Here is a 20401-nt window from a genome sequence, read left to right on the forward strand (position 1 = left end):
TTTTTTATAAATTCTGTGCTTTGAAAAATTTGAATGATCAATAGTTGAAGTACCCAAATCTTATCCATAGACTAGGTCCAGTACTCCATTCTGATAACATGTTTTTAATATCTGCAGTTGATGCCATCTTGAAGAATGTGTGGGTGTTCAAAGCTTCCATATATATGAATATGGGAGAAGTGTTTCAAAATGTTTGCTATAGCTTTTAAATCTAAACATCTAGGCGGTTCATAGCTAATCTCAAGGGTAACTGGAATAAAAGTGAAGTGAATGGGAAAGTACTGTAACATCAAGGTAACATAATATTCTCAGCTCCAGAGGTTGTATATGCATAAGTATTTACACTGCTAATAGCTTACCTCAAGAGGACTTCCCACTATACTAGGTGTATTTAGTCAGTGCAGTATGTGGAGACAATCGAGGATTTAATTGGACTTGTGGTAAAGATTTTGAGTGTTCTCATATAAGACATTAAGTATATTAATGCAAGAAGCAACACTTTTGATTTCCTATCTGTATATTTTCTTAGTGATTTTGTTGTTGTTGTTGTTTGGTTTGGTTTTTTGTGGTTTTTTTTTGTATTTTTTTTTTTACAGACTTGCAGGAGTACACTTCTGTAGGGAAGTAATGGGCATACTTCCTTTTTTGTGGAAGGACCATGCATCCTATTTAAATTTTGTGTAGGGTTGTTACATTGATAAACAGCTGAAAAAATAATAAATCAACAAAATATTTTTTGTATTGTTTCCTAGCATATCTACTTATTTATCTACAATAAAACTCGCACTGTATGATTACAGTGAAGTCAGATATTTATGAAAAATTGTATTTAAAATTGATATCCTAGTTCTGTTTCTCAGGAGTGCTTTTCAGGTACAAACTGAGGCCTTGAGGGTACTATTTGCATGTTTCATTCTTTCATGTTTAGGTGTTGAGGTCTTGCTGCTTTTTTTTTTTTTGTCTAGTTTGAAAACCAATTTTAGATATCTAATTGAAAATGGCTTTCTGAGGCAGGTTTTTATCTTGTTTAAATGAGCTTTTAACTAAATGTTGGAAAAGAGCACAGATGGTCTTTTTTTAGCTATCCTAAAAATAGCTTCTGCTGAGTTATGGTCTCACTACAAGAACACATGGAAAGAGCAGCTAGCTTCATGTTTGTCCTGTCTGTTTCTTGAGTTTGATTAAATTGTAATACAATGAAATATAATTTACCCAGAACTCTTCCAGCAGAGCGTTCTAGACACCCAAGCAAAAAGGAAACTATATAGATGCTAATGAGGAATTAATAAAGTTAATAAAATTAATAAAATTTTGATTTTGAATGTTCCTTTAACCAAGATTTCCTATCTGTAGTAGGAGTAATGTAACAGATACTTTCAAGGCATCATATTTTTGGGGGGGGGTCAGTTTTCTTGAACTTTGAATTCTTTTCACCTTTATGTTTCAATAACGGTCTACTCTGGCTGTTTTATTTCGTCTAGTAAAGTTTCAAGCGTCTAAAAGAATATAATTTGTATATGGTGCTTTGGCATTCTCATGCTTTTCATTCTGTTGATTTTTAAAGAGAAGATACAAAAGCTGTGATACACTGTTTTTCTTTTCCACTACAGACCAACTTCATTTCTTTTAGCTTTGTTTCTATAGGCAACTCAAATAAATTGTGCACTTTATGCTTCCTTCTCTGGCCTTTTCCCTATATGCACATGTTATTTGTAACTTAGACTCTCCCAGTGAGGAAACTAGAAGCTGTGGGTAAGCTCAGATGTGTTGGTAAATGTCACCGAAGAATCCAGGCACAACAGAGCCACAGGAGTCTGCTCAAGGAAGGGTGGATTTTTGTTGGTATTTTTTGCTTGTCTTTTTTCTAACTACTGTGATTGCAAAGCAAAAGTGATACTAATTTGGAGGGTGAGGTTTGAGTTCTTGAGAGGCAAGGAGCATTTTCCAGTCTCTCCACCACAGGACTTGATAAATAAAGTTTGTGTCACCACTGCACATGCTTTCATTTCATTTAGATGAGACCTTGTATATGGCCATTCTCCTGTCTGTTGGTTACTTGGATATGTGCTGTGAGTGCAAAAGAGGCAGCTTGAATAGCAGCATGCTGTTGTGCTACATCCTGCCAGACTGCTTGGTTGGTTGGGCTTCCCTAGCAGTTGATTTCTGAGCTTGTCAGAAGGGCATCATGCAGTCCAGAAAAGGGAAATTCTCACTCTTCCTGGTAGCAGATGGCTCTGGGAGATCTTACCATCCAGAAAACCAAATGAAGCTGAAGTGATATGTGGAAGCAGAGCAATATGTTACTCTTAAATTAGAAGTGCTTTACCACAGTAATTTTTAAGAAACTGAATGGGTAGCTCAATTCAGCTATCAGGAAAACAGGCTTTTCGGGTGCAAATAGGAAAGCAGTCAATTTGTGGGATATTTAGAAGGAAATATGTAGATTTGATAGGATTGTATTTCTCTGGAATATAGGTAATTTGGGAGCTTTATGTGTTGAATAGGTTATTTAAGCTTTGGTAGTACATGAGAAAAAGATAACCCCTTTTTTGATTCAAGTCATGAAATTAGCTAAGGTTGTTGCTAGGGTGGGTAAAAATGAGGTTAGGATGGGTCAAATGTTAATGGTGTTGCACGCTTCACCATTTTAGAAGGCAGGTAGGGAAGTCATAGTTAAATTTGGGCTACTTTTGGCCCTTATCCTTCTGTTTTTCTACAAATCCTTAGGGATGCTGTAGCATACTTGTAAGAAAATGTTCCTAGGAAATCCTTAACGCTTAATAGGCTGTCTTCAATAATTAAACTGCTACATTTATGTAGCATGTGCTAATTAAACTATTACATTTATGTAGCTAAATATCTACAAGGCATTAGAGATCCAGATAGAGGTCTTGTTTTTTTGGACAGGTACTATAGAATAAACATGTATAAAAATTATTCTCTGAGATTAGAAATATTGCAACTACTTTTGTTTGAATTGGAATTTGATGAGTTGTGATTTTATATAATAAACATCAAAAAATCATCTTGCAGTAATTGTTAGCAATAGCACAATTATTAAACTAATTCTGGTCTTGATTTTGTTTTCTCTTCTCTTTTTTAGGTTCAATTTATGAGCCACTTAAAAGTATTAACCTTCCAAAACCAGAGGGGGGAAGTTTGTGGGATAAGTTGGATCATTATTATAGAATTGGTAAGTTAGAAATTGTTCCTACCATGAAAGATTTCTAGTGTAACTGACTACAATATTTACAGTTATGGTTATGACAGTAATTAGCTTTCTCTTAAAATAGTATCTGCAGCATTTAATAAGGACTTTTATTTTCTGAGAGGTGAAGCATTCTGTCATTTATAATTTCTCATAACATTCCTGTGATAATATAATGCATGTATTTGGGTATATTGTACATAGCTTGGAAAATCATGACCTGTTGTCCTGGGTTCAGCTGTAACAGTTATTTTTATCCTTCATAGCTGGTGCAGTGCTGTGTTTTCAGCTTTACTCTGAGAACAGTGCTGGTAACGCACTGATGATTTTAGTTGTTGCTAAGTAATGCTTACTGCAATCAAGGACTTTTCAGTCTCTCATGCTCTGCCAGTGAGGAGGGCAAAGGAAGCTGAGAGGAAGCAGAGACAGGACACCTGACCCAAAGTAGCCAAAGGGGTAATCCATACCACAGCACATCATGCCCACTATATAAAATAGGGGGAGTCATGCAGAAGGGCCACATTACTACTTTAGTTGGGCTGGGTATCGCTTGGCAGGTGCTGAGGAATTATGTTGTGCATAACTTGTGTTTATTGGTTTGGATTTTTTTTCTTTCCTTTTTAGTTTTGTATTTTTTTCCCTATTATTTCCCTTATCACTTATGTTATGGTGGTAGTAGTATTGGTTTTGTATGGTACTTCAGTGGACTGTTCTTATCTCAACCCATGGGATTTACATTCTTTCAATTCTCCCCATGACACCTGTGTTCAAAATTATCATCTGCATTTGTTGAATACTAGAATAACTTCTGTTGCACCTGATAATCTTGGATGGGGAGGGGTAAAGGTAATTTGCTGACAGTTTCTGATGCTTGAACTAACCCGATTGTGAATTAGAATTGATATTTACATGTTAGGTGTCATTATTCCTACTTGAGGATAGTTTCCTAAATTTCTGGTGTGAATTTGGAAGACGCAAAAACTGGAGGGTTGAATTACACTTGTTGAAAATGAAAAATACTTGGAAATCCAGTCCAGGTGTAAGATGGAATTTAGAATTATTCTGGATAAAGTGGTAACTTACTATTGTGGCATTAGCCAGCTACAGCTGAGGAAACTTTAAATGGGTAAAAGTTTTCTTGTAGTACTTGTAACAGTTGGACAGGTGATTTGTGAGAAGTTAATTTCTGTTATTAATTTCAGTGCCAGTTTTGTTTGTTAGCTAACTTATTTTAAGACAATTTTGGTGGTTTTCATTATGAGATCATTTTAAGCCAAAAACATAACACGTTAAAGAAGTGATGGTATATTTTGATTGGGGGGATTGGGGGTTGCATTGCAAGATGTACTTTTAAAGATGTACTTTTTATAAATGTAGGATTCTTTGGTGTTTAACTGTTAAATTTTTATTATTATTTTTCATAAAAGGGAAGTTACTGGATTGCATTGTAGAGATTCTGTATGGAGTGGATTGTATGAGAACAGAGGCATATAAGTAGTTTTGAATACTGGGGGGCTTTGGGTGTTTATTTTTATAAAAAGGTCTAATTTGATTGAAAACCAACATAACAAAAATTTGTATATGTCTTTCTCCTTACCTTTCTCTGTTGTCTGTTTTATGTTGTGCATGCTCTAACAGGTTGTTTACATCTTGATTTATTCCTGAAATCTATTTAGGAACTGAAAGAAACGTGTTAATATTTCCCCCCCCCCCCCACTTTTTCCAGTTAAGTCAACGTTGCTGCTTCATCAAAGCCCAACCACAGGCCTGTTTCCTACAAAGACGCATGGGGATAACCAAAAGGCAAAAGTACACGACAGTCTTTACTGTGCTGCATGTGCCTGGGCATTAGCCCTTGCTTACAGGTGAATAACTTCTAAATTCACATCTCTCACATTCTTTCTGTTACTCAGTTCCCTAGGAATGTTTTTGAAGATAAAGCTTCAACAAAAAAGTTTTGGAAACTCATAGAGTTAATGTTTCCAAATATCGATAAAAATGTTTATGTAGCTACTAGTTAAAAAATGCCACTCTACTTTTGGTAAGTAAACATGTTTTCATATAATTTAATTGGTACCACTGTTCTGAAACAGAGGAATTAATGCATGCTATTAAAAATAAAGGTTATTTAGGGAAACTGTGCTCAAGGATTACTACTTATTTTAAATGCAGTAGAACAGTATGAAGCAGAAGCAGATTTGTCCCAGGCAGTAACAATCTGGGTACTTGTAGCAGACTGAATCCTTGAATGCTGAGAAAAGTGTATTTGGGAAATAATAGTGGCTGTCTTCCTCTCTAGGTACAAAGGGTGGGCAGTCTCAGTTGTTAGCTCCTCTTATTTTCTGTTTCTTCCATTTCCATAGTTGACTCCTTAGAGAAGTAGGTTAGGAATTTGTGTGGTGTAGTATGACCTTAAGAGCTATGGGAGATAATTTGTTAATAATGCCCTCTCCTTTAGGTCAAATAACTATGGAAATTGCTTTCTGAGATTTAGTATTCCTTGATTCCAACCTTGGCACTCCAGCCACCCAGGAAAACAGAGGTGATAACTCAAATGCAGTTTTGAGAAAAGATGATGGTGTGCAGATAACTGGATAATTTCCTCTTTTTAGCAATCAACCTCTTGTACTGAGGTAGTGATCATATTTTTGGGCAAAATTCTAGTATATTTCATAGAAGTAGGGCCAGAAACAACATGAGGAGCTAGTGTTGAAATAAAGATGATCTGCTTAGCAGATAAAAAGTTTTGAGTTTCTTTTTTGTCTCCATTTATTGCTTTAGATTCTGTATCTGACACCACTCTGAAGAAAGTTGTTAAAGTTGTCTTCTAGGAAATGTGACGAAATTATGCATTTTGAAATAGAAGATGCAGAGTTCTCTGTTTACTTCTGGAGATGCTGTGCCTGAAATCTAATAGGTTTTAAAGTTTTGATAAACTAGCAAAAAATAAAAGGAAATTTATAGTCGGAATGTATAATTGCAGCTTTATTTTGTTTTATTGAAATTTTTGCATCTTTCTTGTAATACCTCGTTATTGTTGTTGAAATAAAAGCATTTGAAAACAAAACAGATTAAAAAAAATAGAAGGAAAAATAAAAGAGACGGGTGATTGTTTTGAATTTTCAGCAGCTCATAGAAGAGACCATGGTATGATGTTACCCAAGTTATTCAGCCTTTCGTTTTCGTTGTGTATTGTCATAAAAGGTGATACATGAAATTTGTTGCAGGTTGAAGGGTGAGCAAAGTAGCGAGACAAATAGTTTGTTACTCCCAGTTATGCTCAGAACAAGGCCCTGAACTTCAGATGCTGTGCAGTGAACTTTGTTTGGCAAAGGTTGATGGTTGAAATTAAGTGAATGGCTAAACAAGCAAAGATAAAAGACTCATGGAAGGTTGCATTATTTACTACATGCAGATTACTGTGCTTGATTCATGCCAGTGCTGCTGTTGTGAATAGAGGAAAAATACTGTACCATGAGCTTTCACGTGTGCTTCATTGGTGTGATAAAAGTGAGAATAAATCCTCCTGCTTAAAAAAAAATCTTAACCTATTAATTTTGCATTTTCTGGTTTTATTACTTATGAGGTTGTTTTTTCACTCCTTTCAAACTGAAAGCAAGTACATTTCTTGAACTTAAGATTATTGTTTAAATAGCATGATTTCTGGATGTATATGTTTTTGAAGTTACCACTGCCTTCCTTATTTTCCATGTAGGTAGTAGAACCACAGCATAAACTACTAAAATGTTAAGTGTAGTGAAAAAGGATATGCTTTGCTTGCAATATAGTTATCATCCACTTACCTGTCATCAAATTAGTAACAGCTATAAAGTGGACTGAGAAGTAGCAGAGTGGATATTATGCTGGTCTGCATATTTGTATCAGAGACATGCTGTTGGAACTTAACAGATGTGTTTTCCCCCTGGAAGGCTCAATCAGAAATTGAGAGCTTGAAAAGACAGAACACATGAATGCAATGGTGAAGGTTACAATAGAGTAGAGTTAAAGAGAAGTTGCCTTGGTGTTTTGGATCTCTCAAGGAACACAGAATAGTGGCTTGCAATGTTAAAATATCAGGCCTATTTTAATTTTTAAATTCTGAAATGTGAATATTTGTATAAGTTGCGACATAAACTAATTTTTAATTTTATTAAGGAAAGATGGGTAGGGCTGTAAATATGTTGATATGAGTATGGGCCCCACTGTGGAACAGTGTTAGCTATGTACTTAATATTCCAAAGCACTAATGTGTCTTCTCACCCTCAGTGCATTTCCAATTTGTTTTACAAGTTATCTCTCTTGCCCAGGCGTATTGATGATGACAAGGGAAGGACTCATGAACTGGAGCATTCTGCTATTAAGTGTATGAGAGGAATTCTTTACTGCTACATGCGTCAGGCCGATAAGGTAAAACACTATAGTGTGGACACAAGCTCTTACTTAATTCTAAGGAATTAACTGAACTGAGAAAACTGATTTCTAAATATAGATGAACTTCAAAAGGGAAATGCAGTATTACAGCTGCGTTGTTATTGTCAGGTTGCAGGACAGAGAAGAGACAAGCGTTTTGCGAGGTAAACTGCAGGGTTATATTTGAGACTTCTTTCGGTTCCTTTCGCAGTTATCTATCCTGTTTAAACCTAAAGTAATTGGGGGGTTTTAACGTCATTTTCATGCTTAAATGGAAAGATGTGGGATTTCTTCTGGCTAAAGTGGGATACTGTTTACTTGGTTATTGTACTTGCAGTTGTTATCCATACCTATGTGATGATTTTGATTATGTTGCTTAGTTACTTTGGCAGCAGCTTTCCAGTATTCGTTGAGCTTACGAGGTCTTCCTACAGTGTAGTCATAATCAGTCTCTAGTACCTAACAGACCTAAGTCAAACAGGACTTTATTCTGAGAGACTCTATGTGCTGGCCTCATGTAGAAGGAAGATATTTTTTAATAATATTTATTCTATATACCCAAAGCATGGCTTGAATAGATGATGCTGCTTGTGACAAAAATTGCAGATATTATATTGTATTGCTTGCAAATAAATGAGTTATGACCTAAACTATGTCAGATATGTTCATGGACTGGACATGAGAACTCCACAAGATGTTATTCACTTGCTTGCTTCTGGGGCATGTACTTATATGCCATGTATGATTTGTTGGTAGAGAAGAACATGTCATGAAGATATGATCAGTATTGAAAGTTTTGTTAAATGTGGACCAAGTACTTACAATGATGGCTAGAAAATTCAGTAACTGTTGGAGCGCATACCATAAGTTGAGAAAATACAGAGAAGGCTCTTCTTTGTTACCTTCATTTTTTTTTTTTTTTTTTTTTTTGTGTGTGAATTTGATTTCCTTTTTGTGCCCTAGTGGCAGCTCTCTGAGAATGCAAATTGTTTACTCACATGGTTTCCTGATGTCACAGACATTGTAATTCGTGACAAAAAAAGGGAATCAAAACTACTTTAAAACCACTGTGGTTCTTGTTTCACTCCTTTATTGTTAACTTCCTGCATTAATACTTGGCTTACTGCATTCCATCTCTATTGTAAGAAATTCTGTATCATAGAGGCTCATTCTGAGGTCCAATAATAGTGTCCATGAATAAAAAGTCATTTTAATTTGGGTTACTATTCTTCCTATCTATAATATTTTTGTTTTCTTTCTAAGCTATCAGCTTTGCCATCTAGTATCTGTAAACATTTCACTGAATATCCGAATGTCACAAACTGTGCTCCCATGTTTTCCAGTATTTTGCCATGTTCTCTTTTATGCCAGATTCTTGGCTCTTATAGCTTTTCATTTGTTACGTGATCTGCCTGTGGTGATTTCTGAACACTTTGTACATCTATAACCCAGAAGGCTTAAAAATTATTAGTATCAATAACAATAATATTTTTTTGTTTTAAAACCTTTGTCACATTGTCAAGTTGTACAACAAGAATTATTAGGTTTTCTTGATTGTAATTAAGAAAAATTACTAAAATTCTTGTTGCTAACATAATTTTTACACTCTGGTAAGAGCTTTAAATTAGGAATGGTGAGGGGGAGAGAGACTGCTCAACAATCAAGTGGTGATGGGGTAGGCAAGCAAAGAGTTTAAGGTGATGTGAACAGAAGGCCCACAACATTAACTCAGATGGAATTGTTCCAAGAGCAGGTGTGAAAATAAGGAGGTACCTGTGGGACAGCATTATGGAATAGAAAGCTCTTGTACCCTTTCTGGGAAATCAGCATATTTGGGTGCCGCTCAGCAATGCCTTACACTAGTGCATGCAGCATGGGGAATTAAAAGGACGAATTAGAGCTGTGTGCGCAGCTCCAGGGCTGTCATAGGATCACAGCTGTGTGGTAGGATAGCTCAGGTGACTGGAACACTCTGGATGGATAAGGACAGGGCAGGAAGGTGAGAAGGGGAAGTGCCCCGTATGTGAGAAAGTAGTTGGAATTCATGGCCCTCTGCTAGGGAAAGATGGTGAACCAGCTGAGAGGTCATGGGTCAGAATTCTATGTGTGCATTTCAGACCTGTGAATTCAAAGTAGGAGTGATATGCTTTCTACTGAGATTTCAGCACCAGCAAAATGAGGTGGTGTTTGTCCAGAAGAAAGTGACTAAGCATCTGTGCCTGTCTATTACAGGTTAGATAGATGTGTTGAATATTTATATTCTTTATGTACGCTTTAAGTATATACTCTGGTAAGTTTCAGTAACTGTTTTTTATAAATTTTATATAGTGGTCATAGCAATAAATTTTCAAATACTTTAGTTACATAATGAATTTGTGGTTGCCAAATGTACTGAAATTATTGACTCTGATTTATGTTTTGCCTTTAAATTCGCCTTTAGGTTCAGCAATTTAAGCAAGACCCCAAACCATCTGGATGTCTTCATTCTGTTTTCAGTGCACACACAGGAGACGAGGTCTTCTCCCATGAGGAGTACGGCCATCTTCAGGTAAAATATGCATGTGAGTGTAAGTGAAAGTTTGGATGATTTTAAATAATGTTACTGTTGACTCCATTCTTTCACAGTGCAGCTGTCTGTTTAGATTTGTGTTAAATGTCTTGTAGTTGATAAAACTGAAAATCCTTCTGCATCTTTCGGTGAAAAAGACTTTGAAATACAACTCAGTGGTATGTTTCAGTCAGAAGGTACTGAAACAGCTGTGGGATTTGTGAAGGTAGATGTTGGTTATGAAGGTGCTATTTTTGAAGAGCAACAGATGACTGTCAATAAAGAATCCTGGCACAAAAATGTTAAAAAAGTAAAGCAAAAGATTTAGTGTAATCTTCCACTGAATATTATAACTTTTTATTAACATTTTTTTATGTGTTTTATTTTTTTTCTGTAAGTCTGAGCAATTTTTATTCATATTCATATTATTCATATTCATTAATATACGGTTAACAGCTTTGTCTGGTTACAAATTGTTGTTCACTGTTTTGTGTAGTGTTTCCTAGTCAGATTCACTGCATAATTGATTGTCTTACTGGCTTTCAATTTCCAGAGTGTTGGTTTGCTCCTTTTTTCTCCTTCTCTTTACCTTCAGACCCTTTTTTGCATTTGTGACCTTGTTATTTTGCATTCCATAACTCTGCATACTCCTTTTAGTTCAGAAATTGCTAGTGAAATTATTCAGAAGTGACAGTAGGTTGATAATTATTTGATTTTATAGTGACATCGCTTAAATAGTTTGTACAGTAAATGTACTGACAAAAACAATTTGTGGGGTTATCCTAAGTTAACATTTTGAACTTTTATGTGAAGCTTCCGGAAAATACACATTTTCTGTCTGAAGGAGGAGACAATAATGTTGAGACCTGGGGAGTACTGAGTCTCTTGTGTTTTGTGAGTTCAAAGTCTCTTGTGTTTTGTGGCAGCTCAACCCTTCCCATAAACGTGGATGCACATTCCCTTCTGTCATCAGCAAATCTCAAAAAATAGAGCCATTTCAGCTTGGTGGAGACAACAGCAAACAGAGTAACTGAGGCAGTTCAGTTGGGAAGAATGAAATACATTACACATTTGGCCTGCTGTTATTGCTGTACTTGGTGCTTTTCAAATTGTATGAAGAAATTGGAGTCAGTGGTCTTTAAATCTTTTGGAATTTTTAGAATTTGGATTTTGTTCTTAATCTGCTGTGTTTCAGATGAGAATTCAATTTTTTGTTCTAGATGTTTTCTCTGGATTTCATATGCTGAGATTGTGGTTTTACAGCTCATTGATGCAACTTGTTATAAACTTACTTTTCCTACTGGAAAAATTCTCAGTTATACTAGAATTCTGTGTGACAAAAGCAGTTTTCTTTGATTAATAAATCAATATTATGGTGCTCATCTGTACAGCTGCTAAAAGTGATTACTGTTAATTAATGCTGTATACAGCTACAAAAGAAAACAGTTTTCACAAATATAACCGTATTTGAATGTTGTAATTATACTTCTGTCAATTGATAATGCTAAAATTCCAGTTATGAATAAGTTACTTGCTTTTTAGGAATCACAGAATCATGGAATGGTTAGGGTTGGACCAAATATGCTGTGTACTATTCAATATGCTACTTGCCTTCTTGATGCTCTACTTGTTAATAAATTGTGAAACAGCTTGTGACTGAAGTGATTGCCTGTGAGTCAAAGCAGCATGCCTAAGCGCAAACATTTTAATATCATAATTTCAAATAATTTAAAAAACTATACTGCAGCAGCAGTTTTATAAGACAGTGCCTGTTTGAGGGATTTCTTCCTGTTGATTGTTCCCACATCATTACATCTATGATACTGGTAGACTGGGATAATATTTTTGAAGAACCAAAACTGTGTTATAGTGGGACCATTTCTGTTTGTAAGTCGTACCACATTTACCTTGCTTATGTGACTCCAATAAGCATAAAGCCAATTACAGTTTCTTTTCTGTCTTTAATTACTTCAGATAAATGCTGTGTCATTGTTTCTTCTCTATTTGGTTGAGATGATCTCTTCGGGGCTACAGGTCATCTACAACACAGATGAGGTATGAATAAATTTCTGATGCTAAAATGCATGCTCTATTAAGTTGGTTTTTTTTTGTTTTTTTTTTTTCTTGATTTTAACTGTAAAATAATTGTTCTGGACATACACTGCAGATACTCTCCCCTTTTTAATGGAATTCAGAGCAGATGAAAGGAGCGAATGGATAGTGAAATAAATTAATAACTAATAAAGTGTTAGATATGGGAAGAGTGAATGCAAAATGACATTGGAAACTTTTATAGTTCCCTGCTATGCCTGCAAGGTACAAGGTGAAGATTTAAAAGATCTGTTAGGATGGTTAAGTTCTACTTCTGTTTTTTTCATGTTTCTTCTTATTTCAGCCTGTCAGTCAGTGCATTCTGTCCAGTGGAATTTCAATATAACAAATAATAGGATTAATTTTCTGGAAGGCTGAAGCAATTTCTTCAAATACATATGAATCTTTGGGTGTGTTAAGAAGTTTTCTTGTATCTTTAATTTAAAATAATACAATTTTATAGCTTGGTAAGAGATGTTTGTAAGATTGTTAATTGTCCTGTAAATAAGATGATAATAGCCTTGGCTCAAGGACAAGTCATGTCAGGACAGTCTGAGGTCCTGCTCTAAAATGAGGTATTGCTTTGAGGCAGGAACAGAAAGTGCAGAATTTTTGTTGTCTGTTTCCCTTCCCCTTCCGCTTCCCCTTCTACTTCTGTTGCCACTTCCCCTCTTCCTCTGTCCCCACCATTTTCTTAATCTGAAGTTGTTTGAGTTTACTCTGGTCTGTTTATTCATCACTGCTGTATTGCCTTAAAAAGCTTAAATGCACTTAAAGTACTAACGTATTTAAGAACTGAGATTTTTCCAGTAGTAGTGTATTTGCATTATATTTTCTAACATATACATTAATGTTTTTTCTTTAGATAATGTCCTGGGTTTAGCTGTAACAGTTGCTTTCCTCCTTCTTAGTAGCTCATGCAGTGCTGTGTTTTTGACTTCAGTCTGAGAACAGTGCTGTTAACACACTGATGTTTTGAGTTGTTGCTAAGTAATGTTTACCCTGATAAAAGAAATTTTCAGTCTCATGCTCAGCCAGTGAGGAGGGGCACAAGAAGCTGAGAGGAAGCAGAGACAGGACACCTGACCCAAAGCAGCCAAAGGGGTATTCCATACCACGGCACATCATGCCAACTATATAAACTGGGGGAGTTACCTGAGAGGCCCGCGTCACTGCTGGGGTCGGGCTGGGTATTGATTGGCAGGTGATGAGCAATTGTATTGTGCATCACTTGTGTTTATTGTTTCCTTCTCCTTTTCCCCTTTTAGTTTCATGTTCTCTCCCCTTGTTATTTCCCTTACCATTATTATTGGTGGTGGTAATGGTTTTGTATGGTACCTTAGTTACTGGACTGTTGTTATCTCAACCTGTGAGATTTACGTTCTTCCAATTCTCCCCATCTCTCCAGAAGCAGAGGTGAAGAAGGGAAGGAGTGAGCTAGCGGCCACATGGTTCTGAGTTACTGGCTGGTGTTAAACCACAACAGATAAGGAGAAAACTAAGTGATGTAACTTGTCTCCTTTCTCGCTTTGTTAGATTATATGATAGGTCTATATTATTTTCTTTGAATTACCTTTATGCCTGTGAGGAGGCAAATGTATATGACGATGTTTTTACTTAGCTTGACTTTTAATTTATATTATCCTTCAGATGTTTGCATGTCATAACAGAATCTGCAGAAAAAGTACATGTGCATGACCCTCCAGTCAGTGGATATTCTCTACTTCAATGTCAGGATGTAGCTTTCATTGCAACTTCGGCCTAGAAATCTGTGGATTATGAAGGTTTACACTAAGATTATTTTACCCCAGACCTGTATATTCTGATAGTCTCTGTATAGCTTCAACAGTTGCATATATTCTCAGATCTCATTAGCACCACATAATTATGGTATTTCCAAGTTTTCCTGTGTGTCTAGATAATATGCAAGATTGTGGCATTGGCAGCCCCATGGCTGTGCCAGCCTGCTACCCAAGTGTCAGGTTGGATGTGTTTAGTGTCTTTCCTTTTGTAGAGAGGGTTTTGAACCAGGACTAGTGAAGTGGAACATACTGGCAAGTGGTTGATATTTGGCAGGCTGTCTGCATGGATATGTTTGCACACAGAACTCTTGGTTCCAAATGATACGCGCATTGTATACCAGGTTCTTTGATGTCAGGCATGGCAGCTGTGAGTGTGTTAGCAACTAGTTGCATGAGTTTGCAGTTGGAAATTGAATTTAATCTCATCTTTGCAGCCATAACAATGAGAATAGTATTTGATTGTGCAAATGAATGAATTTGAGAGCAGTTAGCTCTGCATAAAACAGTGGCACTAGTATTTGCAGTCATTCATGTTGCCTGTGTATTCTTTATTACACTCTGCTCTCCACATGCTTGGTTTCTGGATAAATTAGCTTAACACACAGAATCCATAATTTCTGTAAGTGCTTTATCATTGACTTGGTTATAGTATTTACATGCCAGTGGTATGAATAGTTGCCTTCTGCAGATTTTGGTTTGCAACCAGTTATCTGATGCATTTTTTTTTTTTCCTGTAAATCTGCTGTTTGGAAGCCTCCTAAAATATCTGTAATTGGCCATTTTTTTTTTTCTTGTGTTCTGAACATTATCACTGGTAGAAAGTCATTGGTAAGATTATGTATTTCTGTGCAGTGGTCCTTGCTTCTTCATTTAGCTGATATATTTGAATTTCAGTTATTGATAGGTATAGGAGAAGCCCCACTCTTAATCACTGTGTATTCTAGCTTCATTCAGACAGAGTTCATTTCAACGCAACCAAGTGCTGAATTACAGGGATGAATACTAGTGGGCATCTTTAAAGAGTGGGGCTTTTTCCTTGAAAATGCTAGCTGTGAAAAGATTTAGTGTACAGAATATTGCACATGAGCACCGCACAGTGAAATTTTAGCAGAGACATGTAATAAATACAGACAAAAGTAAGAACAGAATTACATGTACCACTGATGGATTGCTATTAGCATAAAGTGTGTCTGAAATAGTAATTTTTTAAGATATACAGAAAAATTGAGCAAAAAGGACAAAACAGGTAGGTGTACAGGTAAATTAAGATTAAAACAAATAACTTCTAGTAAAAATTTGATTGTTATCTCATAGCTCATTAAAAAAAATTAAGTATCACTTGCCTGTACTAAAGTGGTTTGTCCTCTGTAGATCATAGAATCATAAAATGGTTTGGGTTGAAAAGGACCTTAAGATCATCCAGTTCCACCCCTCTGCCATGGGCAGGGGTGCCTTACACTAGACCATGTCACCCAAGGCCCTGTCCAGCCTGGCCTTGAACACGGCCAGCAATGGAGCATTTACGACGTCTTTGGGCAGCCTGTGCCAGTGCCTCACCACCCTCACAGTAAAGAACTTCTTCCTAATATATAACCTGAACTTCCCCCTATTAAGTTTAAGCCCATTACCCCTTGTCCTATCACTACAGTCCCTGATGAAGTCCTTCTCCAGCATCCTTGTAGCCCCCCTTCAAATATTGGAAGGCTGCTGTGAGGTCTCCATGCAGATTTTCTTTAGGCTGAACAGCTCCAACTTTTTAGCCTGTCTTCGTATGGGAGGTGCTCTGTGCTCCCTTATCATCCTTATGGTCTTCTGGATGATCTCCAACAGCTCCCTGTTCTTCTTATGTTGAGGGTACCAGAACTGCGCATAGTACTCCAGGTGGGGTCTCACGAGAGCAATATGACTGTGTTTATAGCCATTACAGTATTCTCTTTTCCCACAGAAGTGTGGATGAACCAGTGTAAGTGTTGTGTTTGTGGTTAAATTTCCTGTAAGTTCTGTGTAAAAATTAATCATCAATTTAACTTTTCTACAATGAAGCAACTCCAAATGTCTCTTTCAGCAGTGTAAATGAATAAAAAATACCTGCTTAAGTCCCTAGCTGTAGTTAAATACACCTTAAATTCTTTAAAATATTCTCTAATGTTTTAGTATTCAGTTGAAACATGTTGATCCAAGATATTTTAATTATAAATTGATTCAGAGTTTTTTTTTATAAAGGAGTATGTTTTAATTTGCATAAGTATGTCTTATCTTGAGCTAATATAATAAAAGTTTGGCAGATCATTTCTCTTAGAATGAATTACAAAATAGCACCAAGATTTCTGTGTCCTACTCTTGTAGGATGCAGGGTTTTTTTGCTATCTGTTTTTTTTTTTTTTTTAGGGCCGATCTTTTTCAATAGATCAAAATACCATCTTCTTGGAGCTGTTCAAATGTATGTGTCGAATATGAAATAATTTTTATCCCAGGCTTTGTAGGAACTCTTGCATAAATCTCAGCAGCTGATTTGAACAGCTCTTAGTATTTAGTGATTAAAACTTGGTTTTAAAGGAATATCTGAAATGGGGAACATCATTCTTCAGGGGGAAAACTGGAAGGCACGTTATGATGGTGGAGGAAAAACAACTTTGTCTTGTCGGAGAAAAAAAAAAAAAGGCCAAAACTGAATAAAACCCCTGAATAGAAGAAATTATATTTTCAGTTTCCTTTAGTCACTTTTGCTTGCTTCCTTTCTTTTCCATAGGTTTCCTTCATTCAGAATCTTGTCTTTTGTGTGGAAAGAGCCTATCGTGTGCCAGATTTTGGTGTTTGGGAAAGAGGAAGTAAATACAACAATGGCAGTCCAGAGCTGCATTCAAGGTATGTGAGCAAATGTAGTTCTTTCAGTCAAAGCAAGTAAATGTGACTTGAACAAAAAGAATTCGTGGGGTGAGTTAAAAATAGTTACTCATTAAAATACTGCTTGAGATAAATTAAAGTTTTCTAAAGACTAAGAAGTGTATTTTGGGAACCTGTGAAGCATAATTTCATCATCCTATGCATGCTGAAATAACTACATAGATGCTTTCCTATTTGAATATTCAAATCCCAGTAATTATGTGCAGCTGCATGCGTATTATTGTGAAAATTGTATTCAGAACAGTTCAGAGTCTTGAGGCATGTGCAGTAGATTGTATACACAAAAATATTTAGAAATATCTTGGTTTAAGTGTTGAATTATGAGTCTAAATTTTCTCATCTCCACCGTGCTGGGAGAAATATGCTGAACACTGGAGGATAGCCTTTTCCACAAGTTCTATTCCAGGTTCTTTAGATGCTACAAGTAATTGGGTGTTCTGTCTCCCGTCCTGTGAGACATTTAGGAATGTTCTTAACATTTTAACATTAGAGTGGTCCAGTTCAGTAGAATTGCTCCCACATATTCTATCTTGAAGGATCAAATATGTAATCTGACAACTTATTACTGTTGTTTTCTTCACACTTTGACTTCTGAGTTTTCATTATTCATAAAATGGCTATAGATTGCATATTTTAGGGTTTTTTAAGTAGTATTGGTCATCATAATATCACTTGGCTTGCAAATAGTACACATGTATTTCTTACAATAGTTAGGGTTGGAAAGGACCTTAGGATCATCTAGTTCCAGCCTCCCTGCCATGGGCAGGGACACCTGACACTAAACCATGTTGCCCAAGGCTCTGTCCAAACTCATAGTTAGCACAGAGGTCAGACTGACTGGTCTGTAGTTTCCTGGTCATTCGTTTTCCCCTCCTTGAAAATGGCGCTTATATTTTGCTTTTGCCAGTCCCCGGGAACTTCACCGGAGTGCCATGATTTTTCAAATATGATGGACAGTCGCCTAGCAGCTTCATTTGCCAGCTCCTTTTGGAGCTGTGGATGGATTTCATCAGGTCCCATGGACTTGTGCATGTTCAGGTTCTTAAGATGATCTTGAATCAGATCTTTTCCTGCAGTGGGCCTAAGGTCTTCATTCTCACAGTCGTCTGCATCTCCCTTCAAAGACTTGGTTCGTGTGGTCAGAGCAATTGCCAGTGAGGACTGAGGCAAAAAAGTCATTAAGAATCTCAGCCTTCTCCAAATCCAGGGGAGCCAGTTCTCCTGATGGCTTCCCGAGAGCGACCCGTTGTTCCTAGTCTGTCTTTTGTTCACTACATACCTATAGAATCCCTTCCTGTTACCTTTCACAACCCTAGCCAAGTTTAATTCTAACTGGGCCTTAGCTTTCCTAACCTGGTCCCTAGCTTCCCGGACAACATCCCTGTATTCTTCCCAGGCCTCCTGTCCTTGCTTCCACCTTTTATAAACCCTTTTTTTCCCTTGAAGTTTCCTCAGCAGCTCCTTATCCATCCAAGGAGGTCTCCTGGCCCTCCTGCTGCGCTTCCTTCTAGTCAGGACAAAACACTCCTAAGCTTGTAGCAGGTGATCCATGAATATTAACCAACACTGTTGGGCACCCCTGCCCTCTAGGGCTATATCCCGTGGAAACTTACTAAGCAGGTTCCTGAAGAGGAAGAATTCTGCTCTCCTGAAGTCCATGGCAGTGAACTTGCTGCATGCTGATCTCACTGTCCTGAGGATCTCGAATTCGACCATCTCGTGATTGCTGCATACTAGTCTGCCCTGGAGTGTCACATTTTCAAGGAGCCCTCCCCTGCTGGTGAGCACAAGGTCAAGCATGGCACCTCTCCTTGTCGGCTCCCCTGTTGCTTGCAGAAGGAAGTTGTCTTCCACACAATCGAGGAACCTCTTGGATTGCTTGTGCTGGGCTGTACCGTCGCTCCAACAGATGTTGGATAGCAACACCCCCTCTCCGTCTGCCGGGCCTGTCTTTTCTAAAGGGCCTGTAACCTTCCATTCCAAGTCATAGGAGCCCATCCCACCATGTTTCTGTGGTAGTTATTATATCCCCATAGACGTGCACATATCTCTAATTCCTCTTGCTTGTTCCCCATGCTACGGGTGTTTGTATAGAGGCATCTGAGTCAAGGCTCCAAATGAAGCCGGCTCATTGGTTGGAGTGACTGGAATATCTCTACATTGGAGTGACTGGCACATGAGAACCAACAAGGTGCTTGGTGACCCCCAGCATGGCTTCACAAAGGGGAAATCCTGTCTGGCCAATTTGGTGGCCTTCTATGATGGGGCTACAGAACTGATGGATAGGAGCAGAGCAGTTGACATCATCTACCTGTACTTATGCAAAGTGTTCAACACTGCCCTGCATTGCATCCTTGTTTCAAAATTGGAGAGACGTATATTTGATGGATAGACCCCTCATAAAGAACTGGCTGGATGGCTGCACGCAAAGAGTTGTGGTCAGTGGCTCAGTGTCCAGGGGGAGGCCAGTAACAAGTGGTGTCCCTCAGTGATTGGTGTTGGGACTGGTCTTGTTCAACATCTTTGTCAGTGGCCTCGATAGTGGAATAGAGTGCAGCCTAAGCAAGTTTGCTGATGGCGCTAATCTGTGTGGTTTCGTTGATAAGCTGGAGGGAAAGAATGCTATCCAGAAGGACCTTGACACACTTTTGAGAGGTGGGCCAGTGCCATCCTCATGAGGTTCAGGGAAGCCAAGTGCAAGGTCCTACAGCTGGGTTGGAACAATCCCAGGCACAGCTACAGGTTGGGCAAAGAAGAGATTCAGAGCAGCCCTCTGGAGAAGGACTTGGGGGTGTTGGTTGATGAGAAACTGAACATGAGCCGCCTTCAGTGTGTTCTTGTAGCCCAGAAACCAGCCATGTGCTGGGCTGCGTCAAATGAAGTGTTACCAGCAGGAGGTGATCCTGGCTCTTGACTCTGCTCTCGTGAGACCCCGCTTGGAGTACTGTATGCAGTTCTTGTGTCCTCAACATAAGAAAGGCATGGAGCTCTTGGAGCAAGTCCAGAGGAGGCCACGAGGATGATGAGGGGCTGGAACACCTCCCTTATGAAGACAGGTTGAGAAAGTTGAGGATGTTCAATCTGGAGAAGACTGTGTGGAGACCCCATAGCAGCCTTCCAATATCTATAAGGATGCTGGGGAAGGACTCTTCATCAGGGACTCTAGTGACAGGACAAAGGGTAATAGGCTTAAACTTAAACAGGGGAAGTTCAGGTTAGATATAAGGAGGAATTTCCTTGCTGTGAGGGTGGTGAGGCACTGGCACAAGTTGCCAAGGGAAGTGGTAAATGCTCCATCCCTGGCAATGTTCAAGGCCAGGTTGAACAGACCCTTCAGTGACATGGTCTAGTGTGAGGTGTCCATAGCTGTGACAGGGGGTTGGAAGTAGATGATTTCAAGGTCCTTTCCAACCCTAACTGTTCTATGATTCTGTGAAT

At 37.8% G+C, this 20401-nt stretch overlaps 1 protein-coding gene across 5 annotated transcripts in view; it reads left to right on the forward strand.

The window, feature by feature from the left end:
• PHKB (phosphorylase kinase regulatory subunit beta) overlaps positions 1-20401 on the forward strand; it is an 83768-nt gene that overhangs the window by 4545 nt on the left and 58822 nt on the right. For 3 of the 5 annotated variants that reach the window (XM_061469320.1, XM_061469319.1, XM_061469321.1), the window contains 6 exons: positions 3104-3193; positions 4935-5073; positions 7516-7615; positions 10059-10166; positions 12141-12221; positions 16809-16924. In XM_061469320.1, coding sequence (XP_061325304.1) covers positions 3104-3193; positions 4935-5073; positions 7516-7615; positions 10059-10166; positions 12141-12221; positions 16809-16924 — 634 coding nt within the window. Of the gene's footprint in view, positions 1-3103; positions 3194-4934; positions 5074-5121; positions 5250-6972; positions 7060-7515; positions 7616-10058; positions 10167-12140; positions 12222-16808; positions 16925-20401 lie in introns of those variants that run through there. The other 2 variants (XM_061469322.1, XM_061469323.1) reach the window with 2 other exon arrangements.

This window comes from Pezoporus flaviventris, unplaced genomic scaffold, assembly GCF_033815535.1.
Source record: "Pezoporus flaviventris isolate CSIRO_AGI_PZ_B2104156 unplaced genomic scaffold, CSIRO_AGI_Pfla_v1 ptg000056l, whole genome shotgun sequence".
NCBI classification, from domain to species: Eukaryota; Metazoa; Chordata; class Aves; order Psittaciformes; family Psittacidae; genus Pezoporus; species Pezoporus flaviventris.